Source organism: Anolis sagrei, chromosome 2 (genome assembly GCF_037176765.1).
Source record: "Anolis sagrei isolate rAnoSag1 chromosome 2, rAnoSag1.mat, whole genome shotgun sequence".
NCBI classification, from domain to species: domain Eukaryota; kingdom Metazoa; phylum Chordata; class Lepidosauria; order Squamata; family Dactyloidae; genus Anolis; species Anolis sagrei.
In genome coordinates, this window is record NC_090022.1 from 213,916,608 (window position 1) to 213,930,531 (window position 13,924).

The following is a 13,924-nucleotide window of genomic DNA, read 5'->3' on the forward strand; positions in this document are numbered from 1 at the left end:
ATAAGTGAGTTCAAGCAACAGCTGTTGAGTGAAGTATTCCAAGTACAATATAAGAGTGTTTTTCATTTTTTCCCAAAATTGGAATTGCTTTCTTAGTGCCCAAATTACTCAATTTATCTATCAAATAAGTGAATTTCATTTTGTAGTTAACGTCTGTTGTAAATGATTTAGCTACAGTGATACATTTATTTATTTATTAAAATCTATTTTACTTGTTCATCAAATGTAGAGAACTGAGAAAGATTACAAGGGCCTAATACTACTCAAGGTTATCTTAGAATATAGTAACAAATACACACAACTCACCAGCCCTTGGAATAGTGTGTATTTTCTGGAAGGGAAGACAAAGTGAACCTCGTTCAACTACTTGTCTTTCATCCAGGTTCCCAGTGATTATATAGACTTTCCCCAAGATAAGTTCTGTAGGTTTCTTCTTAAACTGAATTTGTATGTAAGTTGGAAAAGGTAAATTTTTAAAGTGTTACTCCAGCCACATACACACACAGACACACACACAAGCTTTGGATGGAATAGGGAAATGTTAACACTCTTGTGGTTCTTGTTTTGCTGTCTGTGCCCTTGTTCAGAAAATTTGTTTTGCTGTCTGTGCCCCTTGTTCACCTCACTTTTTGTCCTTATGATAATTGGATATTGAGAAATGTGGCTTCTTGTGGAAACAAGGATTGGTGAGAAAGCTTCAGTTGAGACATCTTTTCCCATGGTAACTCAAGAGTGAATTTCCCTTCCTAGGAGTAGATTTCTCTCACTTGCTGTTGTCTCACCCCCATTTTTAACTGAGTTGTTGGTAAGTTGGATGTTTGTAACTCAGGAACTGCCTATATATCCCGAGAGATAGGAGATGACCTTCCAGCCCCCCTTGATACTGTGCCTGATGGCAAAAGCAAGAGTGCATTTTGTTTCAGCTTGGTTTGGCAATCTCACACCAGGCAAAATGAATGCATTTCTTATAGGGGAAGATGAACGCTTATGGAATCAAAACAATCAAACTCTACAATTTTCCACACACTGATTGAAAATCTATTTTCAACATACTAGTAAAATTATTCCCTATTTGTTGTTCATTCGTTCAGTCGTCTCCGACTCTTCGTGACCTCATGGAACAGCCCACGCCAGAGCTCCCTGTCGGCTGTCACCACCCCCAGCTCCTTCAAGGTCAGTCCAGTCGCTTTGAGGATGCCATCCATCCATCTTGCCCTTGGTCGGCCCCTCTTGCCTTCCACTTTTCCCAGCATAATTGTCTTCTCTAGGTTTTGCTGTCTCCTCATGATGTGGCCAAAGTACTTCAACTTTGTCTCTAGTATCCTTCCCTCCAATGAGCAGTCGGGCTTTATTTCCTGGAGGATGGACTGGTTGGATCTTCTCGCAGTCCAAGGCACTCTCAGAACTTTCCTCCAACACCACAGTTCAAAAGCATCTATCTTCCTTCGCTCAGCCTTCCCTAAGGTCCAGCTCTCACATCCGTAGGTTACTACAGGGAATACCATGGCTTTGACTATGCGGATCTTTGTTGCCAGTGTGATGTCTCTACTCTTTACTATTTTATCGAGACTGGACATTGCTCTCCTCCCAAGAAGTAAGCGTCTTCTGATTTCCTGGCCACAGTCTGCATCTGCAGTAATCTTTGCACCTAGAAATACAAAGTCTGTCACAGCCTCCACATTTTCTCCCTCTATTTCCCAGTTGTCAATCATTCTTGTTGCCATAATCTTGGTTTTTTTGATGTTTAGCTGCAACCCAGCTTTTGTGCTCTCTTCTTTCACCTTGATTAGAAGGCTCCTCAGCTCCTCCTCGCTTTCGGCCATCAGAGTGGTGTCATCTGCATATCTGAGGTTGTTAATGTTTCTTCCAGCAATTTTCACCCCAGCTTTGCATTCATCAAGCCCCGCACATCGCATGATGTGTTCTGCATACAAGTTAAAAAGGTTGGGTGAGAGTATGCAGCCTTGCCGTACGCCTTTCCCAATCTTGAACCAGTCTGTTGTTCCGTGGTCAGTTCTTACTGTTGCTACTTGGTCCTTGTACAGATTCCTCAGGAGAGAGACAAGGTGGCTTGGTATGCCCATCCCACCAAGAACTTGCCACAATTTATTATGATCCACACAGTCAAAGGCTTTAGAATAGTCAATTATTCCCTATACTCATGTCCTTAAAAACATGTTTCTCAGCAAGTTTGTAAAATGTCTTGGAATGTTGTCTTCAGTGTATTTCTTATATCTATAGACATAGATTTGACAATATATGTATGTAGAACAGAGAATTAAAATCTTTTAACATCAAGCAGCTGAAACGTTCTGTAGCAATTGAATGCTGAAGTGGTTGTGTAAACATAATATAAAATCTAAACTATTTTCCCCCACTGTGTACTTTATTAGGGCCACTAGCATGGATCTTAAGTGTGCTTTGGAAGAATGTTCAATGGCACTGAATTTATTTCTAAACAACAAATTCTCAGAAGCTCTGGAATTGCTGCGTCCATGGTGAGTCCGTTTTCTTGCACAAGGCTGTACAGAAAGATGTTGTAAGACATGCCATCTGGTAGCCGGAGATTAATTTAAGGCTTTGAATTTGCTAGCCATTGCTGTATTCTGTTTCTTTTCATGTTCCAAAGCAAGTATTTGGTAACTGTTTCTTTAACCCCCCCCCCCCCTTTGAGTGACCTATATTTTTACTTCGGTAGAATTTGGACTGCCTTATTTAAGATTTGATGTTTAATTTGTACTCAGAGAATAGAGAGACCTGGCATAAGCTCCATCCATTATAATATTACACAGCCCAACCAAAAACAAGTTGTGGTGTCTTGGTTTTTAGGCTTATTTCTGGGGTTATTTGAGGTGCACTAATTCGGAAAATCACATTGGATAGACCGTATCAGATTTAGCTTCTTAGATATGGTTATCATGGGGTGTTTGTGGTTGGCATCTTCAGGAAACCACACAACACCCCAGTGATTCCAGCTGTGAAAGCCTTCGACAATACATGGTTGTCATAATTTTCTTTGGGCAAGCAGATGACAACTGGTATATGGCATATGTTCTGTAGCTCAAAAACTAGAGCTGATGGGAAAAACTGGTGCCATTTTTTAAAATCAGCAGGTCAAATATACCACAAAACAGGTCTAACATTTGACACACCAAAATGTGTGTTCGCCAGCGTGACTGGGTACCAAAATCAAGAGTTGTAAGGCGTTTTACAAAGAAATGCAGCTCTTTGGGGGGTGGGAGTGAGGGGGGAAACAGCTCCCTAGTCTGCACAATGTATTGATCTTTATCTTTGAAGAATATGGAACTTTAAAAAAACATTTTTATTTTTGTTTATTTAATTTCAAAAAAGGTCTAAAGGCAGTATGTACCACGCACTGGGATATAGCACTATTTTAGTCATGCAGGCTGCGATGACATTTGAGCAACAGGATATCCAAATGGGGATTGCTACTATGAAAGAGGCATTACAGACTTGCCAAAAGTAAGTATGAAAAAGTTTTATGTTTTTAAAAAGTTTTAGCATTTTATATGATCACGTGTATGTTCATCAAGGAATAAGAGGGAGCTTGCACCTATTCCACCATGTGAATATCTTCCTTGAGTGGTGGTGCCCTGAACTGAATGCAATATTCCAGATGAGGACTGACCAAAGCAGCATAAAGTGGTACTATTACTGTTGATGCAGTCTGAAATTATATTGGTTTAACATTGTTGACAAATTAATTAATGAATGAAATTTTATTTACTGTATACTCTGCCACCATCTCCCCAAAGGGCCTCAAGGTGGCTCACAATGCACTAAATTGTGCACCAACAAGAACATAACAAGAGCATAATACAACAAGAACATAATAATAATAATAATAACAACAACAACAACAACAACACTTTATTTTCTGCCCTTCTCACCCCAAAGGGGACTCAGGGCGGTTTACAGTACACATACACGGCAAACATTCAATGCCGCTTTTGTATAGACAATACAGTGACAGACAGAACAGAACAGGAGGTGTCATGGAAGGTTGGGCTTGAGTCCAGGTGGTGCTGTTGCTCCATCCTCTATGACGAAGAGCCGTCAGGACTTCCTCCTTCCTTTTGGTCACCCAGCATTCTCTAATCTTCCTTCTTTATGGCGTCGTAAAACACCATTGCTGCCTGCGCGTGCAGGAAGTATTACCACATGTGTAAATTCACAGGCTACCACTCGGGAAACTATGTTTACAGGTAAGCAACCTATATTTCCTTCTTTATGGCGTCGTAAAACACCTCACCCGCATTTTTTAGCGGTACCTAATTTTTCTAATCACAGCTAAAGCTGTTTTTGAATTGCTTAGGTAAACAATGAGCTAGGGCTGACAGTTGGCCGCTCAAGCCAACGCACGGCTTTGAACTTGCAACCTTTTGGTTGATAGATCTTACAATTGCTGATATTTTACCAGCTGTGCTAAACCTCTTACAATACAGTAAGATGCATAACTGACCTTCTTTTCTGGGAGTTCTAGTTCACCCACAACCAGAGAAACTATGACCTCCATAGATGATGAACCTGGTCCAAACTTGGCACACAGAACCTCCATGACTAAGTCAAGCTACTGGAGGGGTTTGAGGGAACTGGCTCACCATAGTGGGAGTTGTAGTTTACCCTACAGCCAGAGATCATACTGAACTCCACCGATGATACATCAGAGCAAAGTTGCCCAACATAACAAACTTTAAGTACTGAAGGAGTTTTTCAGGGTTAACCTGGCATGATGTGAGTTTTAGTTCATTCACAAACTTATGTATTTTGTACAATTAAAAAAATCAACTTTTTCAAATAACCCAGGGAATGCTAGGTATCCAAGCTAGTAATTAATAATATCAAAAGAATAGAAAGAATCTAGCGGATAGGAAAGAAAGAAAAATACCACAAATCTTAAAAGATCCAGTTCTTCTGATGGCTGGCCAGTTGGTTAAGGACCACAGAAAGTTACAGAAATCTGTCATGCCGCTGACCAGCATGTCTCTTATACAGAAGGCATGGAGAAATTAAGAAATTTTTCTTAACCTCTAGCAATAAAATTGTGGAAGATATGGGATCAACAACAGAGGTGAAGATGTACTCCCAGTACTCTATAGCATTGAGCCATGACAATTTGTGGTGTCAAACTGCATTAATTCTACAGTGTAGATGCACCCAAAGTTTCCTAAATTTGGTTCCAAATCCCATTTTAAAATTACAAATTCTAAGTCAAAGGGTAAACCAGGCTTCACTTTCATCAGCAGCTTTAGTTGAGCACGAGACGAGAACAAGGAAACAAGGAATTTAAAGGGCATGCTTCAACAAATGGAGTAATTGTACATACCAAAGAAGCATAAGACACCACCATTTGTGGGATATTTAAAAATAAGTTAACTAATCAGTCAAGTGTGGAATTTGTTAAAAGAGATTTGCATGCACCAGGATTGCAAAATTCATCAGATAAGTAGTAGTCTCCAAGTACAAACATAAGAGATGAAAAGACAGTATAAACCCCTAGAAAACAAGTGTCTTACAGAATAGAGATTCCACCTGAGATATTTAGGAAATTAATGGAAAGTGAATGTTTAACACCCTTAAACTCTAAAAAGTTACTGTCAAGAACAGTACACTTTTAGGTATAGCTTTCAGTAGATTGAGGAAGAAATGCAGAGAGCTTTGATTATTTAAAGAACCCTTCTAAAGGTTAAGCAAGAAAGGGCTCATGTAGTATTAATAGCATAGCACTAGCCCAAATGACCTTGGTATATGCTGCTAATTCAGTTGTCAGTGGAACCACCAAAGAGGGTACCAAAAAGGACAAACATACTGGCACATAGCCCAATGTGTTGTCCAAATCCTGTATGGTTGAATTTAACTGCATGGATATTGAAAGGAAGGATTTAGAGTTATGAGACTACTTGGAGGAAGTTGTGAACACTTATTGTTTCCAAAAGGATGTCAGCACAAACTATTTACAACACAATGTGGAAACCATTTCATGAATGTTTTTTTTAAAAGGTATTAGTGTCTATTAACCATATTGCAATTCCCGCATTACAATTTGCAGAAGGAAAGAAACACAAGCCATCAAAGACCTCAATTCAGATCCAGAATTCATCGTTCTCTCAGCAGACAAGAGGAATGCTATGATAATAATGAAAACAGAACAATACAAAGAAAAAAAACCAGACAATTCCTGGATTCCACAACATACAAAAAACTAAAACAGAATCCAACCAACAAAATCAACAGAAAAACCAATACTTTAAGAACTCCTCAATTCATCTTAACATACGCCAACATCTATGCAAATCAGAAGACCTCTCTCCTAGGTTTTATAGACTCCCAAAAATCCAGAAGGACTCCATTCCGCTCAGACCCATCATGAGCACCATTGGATCCCCCACATACAATTTGACAACATTTCTGGCCGAACAACTACAAACCTATATTGGGATCACTACAATTTACATTAAAGACTCAGCCCACTTCATAGAAAAATCAGCAATCTCAAACTCAACACCAGTGACAAACTGATCAACTTTGATGTGGACACCATCACATTCATTAACCGGAATTTCCCTGAAGACATCACAGCCCTGTTTCAGTACTGCCTCACCACAAGCTACTTCCAGTGAGACAATGAATTCTAGGAACAGAAAGATGATGTAGTAATGGGGAGCCCTCTTAGCCCTGTCATAGCAAATTTTTATATGGAACACTTTGAGAAACAAGCCCAGAACACAGCACAAAAATCCCACTATATCGTTCCGATATGTGGATGGCACTTTCACCTTTTGGAACCATGAAGAAGAAGAACTAAACAAGTTCCTAGACCACATCAACAACATCCACACAAACATCCAATTTACCATGAAAAAAGAAAATGCAGGAAAACTACCATTTTTAGATGCCCTAGTTGTCCGCCAACCAAATCAACCATTGGGCCGCACAGTTTACAGAAAACCTACACACATTGATAAGATAGCTACATGAAAACTCCAGCCATCGCCTAGGTAAAAAAGAAGCAAAATTAAAGCCCTGGTAGACTGTGCAAACAGGATTTGCGAACCCCACCTCCTCCAAGGTGAACTGAACTACCTAAACTGGGTTCTATATGCTAATGGGTATTCCACAACAGACATCAGAAGAGCAACAAGACCAAGAACAAGTCATGAGAATAAAGGCAAAGATCCGCCAAGAGGAAAAGTGTTCTTACCATACATCAAGAGAACCACTGACTGCATAAGGAAGTTGATGAAGAAACACAACTAGCAAACAATCTACAGACCTACCAAGAAAATACAACAAATGCTACGTTCAGCAAAGGTAAAGGTAAGGTAAAGGTTTTTCCCTGACAGTCCAGTCATGACTGACTCTGGAGGTTGGTGCTCATCTCCATTTCTAAGCTGAAGAGCTGGCATTGTCTATAGACACCTCCTAGGTCATGTGGCTGGCATGATTGCATGGAGCGCCGTTACCTTCCTGCCGGAGCGGTATTTATTGATCTACTCACATTTGCATGTTTTTGAACTGCTAGGTTGGCAGAAGCTGGGGCTGACAACAGGAGTTCATGCCGCACCCTGGATTCGAACCTGCAACCTTTTGGTCACCAAGTTTCAGCAGCCCAGCGGTTTAACCCACTGTGCCACCGGGAGCTCTAAGTTCAGCAAAGGATAAGAGGAATCCTCTAACCACTGCAGGAGTCTACCATATACCATGCAGCTGTGGACAAATCTACATAGGGACCACCAAACGCAGCGCCCAGACACGAATCAAAGAACACAAAAGACACTGCAGATTAATTCAACCGGAGAAGTCAGCTATAGCAGAGCACTTGATGAACCAACCTGGACACAGAATATTATGTGAGGACACAGAAATGCTGGACCACTCTGACAACAATTATGTCAGACTACACAGAGAAACCATTGAAACCCACAAGCATATGGACAGTTTCAACAGAAAGAAGGAAACCATCAAAATGAACAAAATCTGGTTACCAGTATTAAAAAGCACCAGAGTTAAGACAAAAAATAAATAATACCATTCAGAAACAGGAATAGTCCAGATAGCAAACAATCTAGTGCCAGTTAACACCTCCCAAACAGAGGATGCCTCCAAGCAACAAGGCCCAGGCTACCTCTATGCAGATACCCTCACTGATTGACTTTACAGCTTCATAGCTACTCAGTTCTATTCAAGCTTCCTAACTGCAACATTCACACTCGCTTAAACAGACAAGAATTCTTTCTCCCACCATGGAGAATGCTACCCTTATGTATGGATTCTGTTAAATTCCAATAACTATCGATTGCTCCTCCATCTTAAAAATCAGAGGTTGTGAGCTTACTTTGAAAATTTATTCTGAGATGGCAGGTGGAATAATGGGTATCCACAGTACAGTCTCGCTCATCCAACATAAACAGGCCAGCAGAAAGTTGGATAAGCAAAAATGTTGGATAATAAGGAGGGATTAAGGAAAAGCCCATTAAACATCAAATTTATGTTATGATTTTACAAATTAAGCACCAAAACATCATGTTTTACAACAAATCGACAGAAAAAGCAGTCCAATACATGGTAACATTATGTAGTAATTGCTGTATTTACGAATTTAGCACCAAAACATCATAATGTATTGAAAACATTGACTACAAAAACATTGCTAAAATTGTTTTTGTAGTCAATGTTTTCAATACATTATGACATTGCTAAAATTGACTATAAGATAGAATTGCATAAAATGAACTTACAGTAACAACCTTGTTGGAAATTAAATCTGTAAAAAGTTCAATTCTGTGCCACTTGTTTGGGAGCGTGGCTGCACTTTTGTTGTTGTTGGGCTGGGAGGGGCAAGATGTGGCCGGCGCAGACTTTTCCTGTCGAGCACAGCGTCCAGCCTGTGCTGGTTGTGTCTTGCCCCTCCTGGTGGGTGCCCAGCGCACGGAGAGGCCTGCTGCGTGTTGCTGCCTAGAGAAACACCTGTGGATCCGGGCAAATCAGCAAAGCTTGAGTTAAGCGAGACTACTGTATATAGATGGGTTGGGGATCAGCTGGTTTTCCCTGTAGTAGGCAGTAAGAGCACCTAGAGCTTCGGAGAGCTTCTGTTCTACAGTCTCAAAGCTCCCTGCTTGAGCAGTAATGGCACGATCATCAGCATAGATGAGACTCTCTGTCCCTTCTGGCAGTGGCTGGTCATTTGTGTAGATGTTGAACATGGATGGAGCAAGCACGCTCCCTTGAGGCAGGCCATTCTTCTGTTTCCGCCATCTGTTTCTCTGGCCCTGGAACTCAACAAAAAAGCTCCTGTTTTGTAGCAGGTTTCCCTGCCTACTACAGGGAAAACCAGCTGATCCCCAACCCATCTAAAACACAGACATGTGCCTTTCATCTCAAGAACAGAGAAGCATCCCGAGCTCTGAAGATCACCTGGGAAGGAATCCCACTGGAGCATTGCAGCGCACCCAAATACCTGGGAGTCACTCTGAACCGTGCTCTTACCTACAAGAAGCACTGCCTGAACATCAAGCAAAAAGTGGGTGCTGGAAACAATATCATACGAAAGCTGACTGGCACAACCTGGGGATCACAACCGGATACAGTGAAGACATCTGCCCTTGCGCTGTGCTACTCTGCTGCTGAGTATGCATGCCCAGTGTGGAACACATCTCACCATACTAAAACAGTGGATGTGACTCTTAACGAGACATGCCGCATTATCACGGGTGTCTGCGCCCTACACCACTGGAGAAATTACACTGCTTAGCCGGTATTGCACCACCTGACATCCACCGGGAAGTAGCAGCCAATAGTGAAAGGACCAAGGCAGAGACATCTCCAGCTCATCCCCTGTTTGGGTATCAGTCAGCACGCCAACGACTTAAATCTAGACATAATTTTCTAAGATCTACAGAGACACTCGCTGGAATACCTCAGCAAGCGAGAGTCCAAAAGTGGCAGGCTCAAACCAGCACCTCAACCAATGGCTGATACCAAATGAGAGACTCCCTCCTGGGCACACAGAAGACTGGGCGACTTGGAAGGCACTGAACAGACTGTGCTCTGGCACCACGTGATGCAGAGCCAACCTTCAGAAATGGGGCTACAAAGTGGAATCCTCGACATGCGAGTGTGGAGAAGAGCAAACCACTGACCACCTGCTGCAATGCAACCTGAGCCCTGCCACATGCACAATGGAGGACCTTCTTGCAGCAACACCGGAAGCACTCCAAGTGGCCAGATACTGGTCAAAGGACATTTAACCAACTACCAAACTCACACGTTATGTATTTTTCTGTTTGTTTGCTTTGTTATGTTAGAAATGTAATATAATGGACTGGTTGCTCTGACACGACAAATAAATACTGTATATAGATAAAGGCCACATTTTAGCAGGGCTACATAATTTAACTGTTGAAGCAGGGGAGAGACCCAAAAGTAGAAAGTGGTCCTACTTAATTTGATTGGGAAGCAGAGATGGGCCCAATTGTGGTAGCTCACTCTCCTTGCCATGCCAGAATCAAACTTTATCATTAAGTCTACCCTCTAATTAACACAGATACGGAGACGTTTTGCTGTTAGAATAGTACCAGACACTTTTTTGCATTGATGCTAGGATTAGTGCAAATGATTTTGTAAATTTTGAATATATCAATACAGGCATTATTAGAAGTTGTTGATGGAATAATGTTATACCCTGTTTTGTTTAGAGATTTGTCTGTTTGGAGTTGGCTTTTTGTTGTTTCTGAGGTTCCCTTTTTTCTTAGCTTCAGCAAAGTTTTTGTGATATATAATGTTAATGATTCAGTTCCTTTAGTTAAAATGCTTGTCTCTTTCCCGTTCCTCTTAATACAGATTCAGGAAAAGAAACACAGTGGTAGAATCACTGTCCAGCTTAGTTTCGAAGCAGACTGTCGATCAGCTGAGTGAAGGTAAGAAAAGCAAAAAGAGTGAAATGTCTTCTTTCAAAAATTATTGTAATTGGTGTTAATTTGGTGAAAAACCTGCACAGTTTATTTTGTGTGAAACATTGTGGGATGAAAGAGCAAGAGTGTTTGGTTTTATTATCCTTCAAGAGATTATACTGCTAAAGGAATCTGTAATAGTATAAGACATTGTTTAACTGAAAACATTTGACTGAATGTTCTTGATTGTCATTTTTTGAAACAAGGGTTTCCTATGGAAATATGAATGGCATACTGCTCTTTTACCTTCATAAGCTTATTTATTCTTGTTTTCTAAATGTTTAAATACAAAATCTCTGAAACGATCCCATTTTCTTGAGTTAATTCTTATTTATACATGTGGGTATGTTTTCTAAGTTTTTCCAAGACATGGAGTTCCTGGTATAAATTTTGCCTCAAATTCTATTACTAGCTGGCCTTAGATAAACCACTGTTCTCTCACTCCTAATCCCTCACTTGGTAAAATTTTAAAATTATCTTTGAATTTATTGTATTTTGAAACTGCCTTTCATCCTGCAGATAGCAGGCTGGTGTCCAGGAATATGATGAAAGACCCCATTCAATATTTCACAAAAACAATACCATCAAATAGGGCAGTAAATACAATAGACAAGTTTGAATGAGATGTTTTGATTAACAACTGGAGGCAATGATAGTGGACTAATAATGAAAAATAAGTTAAACCATTCGGCTCTTTCAATGAACACATATGGTTGAAGGGCTGATTTCGATGTTGGAGGATAGATCAGGTGTGGTCAAACTTTGGCCCTCCAGGTGTTTTGTACTTCAACTCCCAGAAATCATCCAGTTTACTGGCTGTTAGGAATTGTAGGTGTCGGTCCATAACACTTGGAAGACTGAAGGTTGCCCACGCATGGGATAGATCCTACAGAATGAATGGGACTTGTCACAACTAACTTTTGTTGTTTTGAATTCAACAGGTCTATTCTAGGTAGAATTAATGTTGGATTTAGTAGTAACTATGGAAATGCTTTTATTTTGTGTTTGGGCATTTAATCACATTCAATGCTATTGTACTGGTAATGTATTTTTTATTACATCAAGGTTTTTTCTTGTTTAATAGAGGAAATGCATGCAGAAATCTGTTATGCTGAATGTTTACTACAAAAAGCAGCACTGACGTTTGTACAGGTATGTTTTATATATCAACAGTAAATATAGGGCTTTTAGTAATGCTGGAATACATTTTATTCATCTTATGTTGTCACCTGCAAATCTCAAATGAGCTTGCACTTATATTGAGCTTACACAACCTATTTGGAATCTTCCACAAGATGATAAAGAAAGAGATCCAGAATCGAGATGTGCAATGTGCATAACAATGAAATATCTTTTCCATGCGCATTATGCAATTATCTGATTGTCTTTATCATCCCTTCTGTTACCAAATGCTGCAGTGCTGAGTGACATGAATCTTTTTGCTTAAGATTATCTCATTTTATATATTACATTGCAGACAAATATTCCCACCTGTTTTTCTCTCTCTTTTGAGATGAGCATTCATGCCTAAGCAAAACAGATCTCTAAAATGTTTTAGAAAGTGTAGTCCCCCCCATAGTAAAGGAATATATTACATCTCTACCACTGCAGCTCTTGCCTTTCTGTTTCTTAGCAGTAATCATATATGGAAATACTTTTGCTCTTCCATAGCCTTTTGGGATGGGAAAATTGCAGTTAACTGCCACATTTGTTATGATGTGTTACAGCAACATACATTTGCTTCAAAAAGAGTCATGTGATTTAATCTCTGTGGAGAATTGTAAATGCCATAATTGTTTCTATCAGAAAAAGTGTATAGAGTACAATCAACCCAGAAGACTCCAGAGAGCAGTTTTGGGAGACAACTCATGAAAAGACTAACACTAGTAGAGAATGACTAGTTCAGTGCTCATTGAACAGTATGGCAAGCATATAGTTTGATGCTAGTTCAGCTATATGACTAGCATACCTATGGCTTTGTTTGTACCAATTAACTCTAGCTGAATAACTGCTCATCTGAAACACAGAGTGTGAATCACTGTATGCTGCAACTTGGCAGCAGCAGAAATCTATTTGATTGAAATGGGAAAAGTAGCAACAGGCCAAATTCTGGCAACAGGTCAGAATTTTTCTCATTCTTAGCAAGTATCTTAAATAATAACTTAGTGGATTGTGTTAAAACAGGGTTGTTGATTTTTGTGTTCTTTGGAAGCTGATGTTTAGTTAAATTGCAAGATAACTACAGGTTGAGTAGCTCTTATCCAAAATACTTGAGAACAGAAGCACTTGGGATTTCAGATTTATTTTCAGATGTTGGAATACTGGCATTTGCATATACTTTATTTATTTATTTATTTGAAACCTTTATATTCTGCCCTTCTTACCCTGCAGGGGACTCAGGGTGGAGTCCCCTGGCATATGGTTTTATGCCAGGACATAAAACCATAAATATACACAAACATTAAAATTGCTTATATCCACTTTAAAATCAGTTGCTTAAAAAACATCTCAGGATACCATTCATCCCACAGCATAATGAGATAACATGGAGATAGCCCAAACACAAATGTTTCATGTACATCTTATACACATAGTCTGAAGGTAATTCTATATTGTCAGCTCTTATAGCCATGGATTCTGCATTCATGGCTTGAAAACATTTCTTTTTAAATCCTAAAAGAAAACTTTGATTTTGCCATTTTATATAAAGAATACCATTTTTAGTGCTATTGTACACAATGGGATTTGAGCAGTGGGAGAGCCTAGGACCAAAACTTCAACAGATACTAAAGGCTCATAGTGCACAATATTTTGAGGAAATTTATGCATGCAACAACATTTGTACACATTGAAGTGTGCACAAATTTTGTTAAGAAAGGTGTCACTATCTCAGCCATCCATGTGGACAATTTTGGATTGGGGAGAATTTTGGTATTCATGAAGAATACTCAATC

The 13,924-nt window shown here is 39.8% G+C and overlaps 1 protein-coding gene across 6 annotated transcripts in view; it reads left to right on the forward strand.

The window, feature by feature from the left end:
• The window catches only part of TTC39B (tetratricopeptide repeat domain 39B), an 89,755-nt gene that overhangs the window by 54,445 nt on the left and 21,386 nt on the right, over positions 1 to 13,924 (forward strand). For all 6 annotated transcript variants that reach the window (XM_060762407.2, XM_060762404.2, XM_067464376.1 and 3 more), the window contains 4 exons: positions 2,394 to 2,498; positions 3,352 to 3,483; positions 10,861 to 10,937; positions 12,055 to 12,122. In XM_060762407.2, the coding sequence (XP_060618390.1) occupies positions 2,394 to 2,498; positions 3,352 to 3,483; positions 10,861 to 10,937; positions 12,055 to 12,122 (382 nt within the window). The remainder of the gene's footprint in view (positions 1 to 2,393; positions 2,499 to 3,351; positions 3,484 to 10,860; positions 10,938 to 12,054; positions 12,123 to 13,924) is intronic.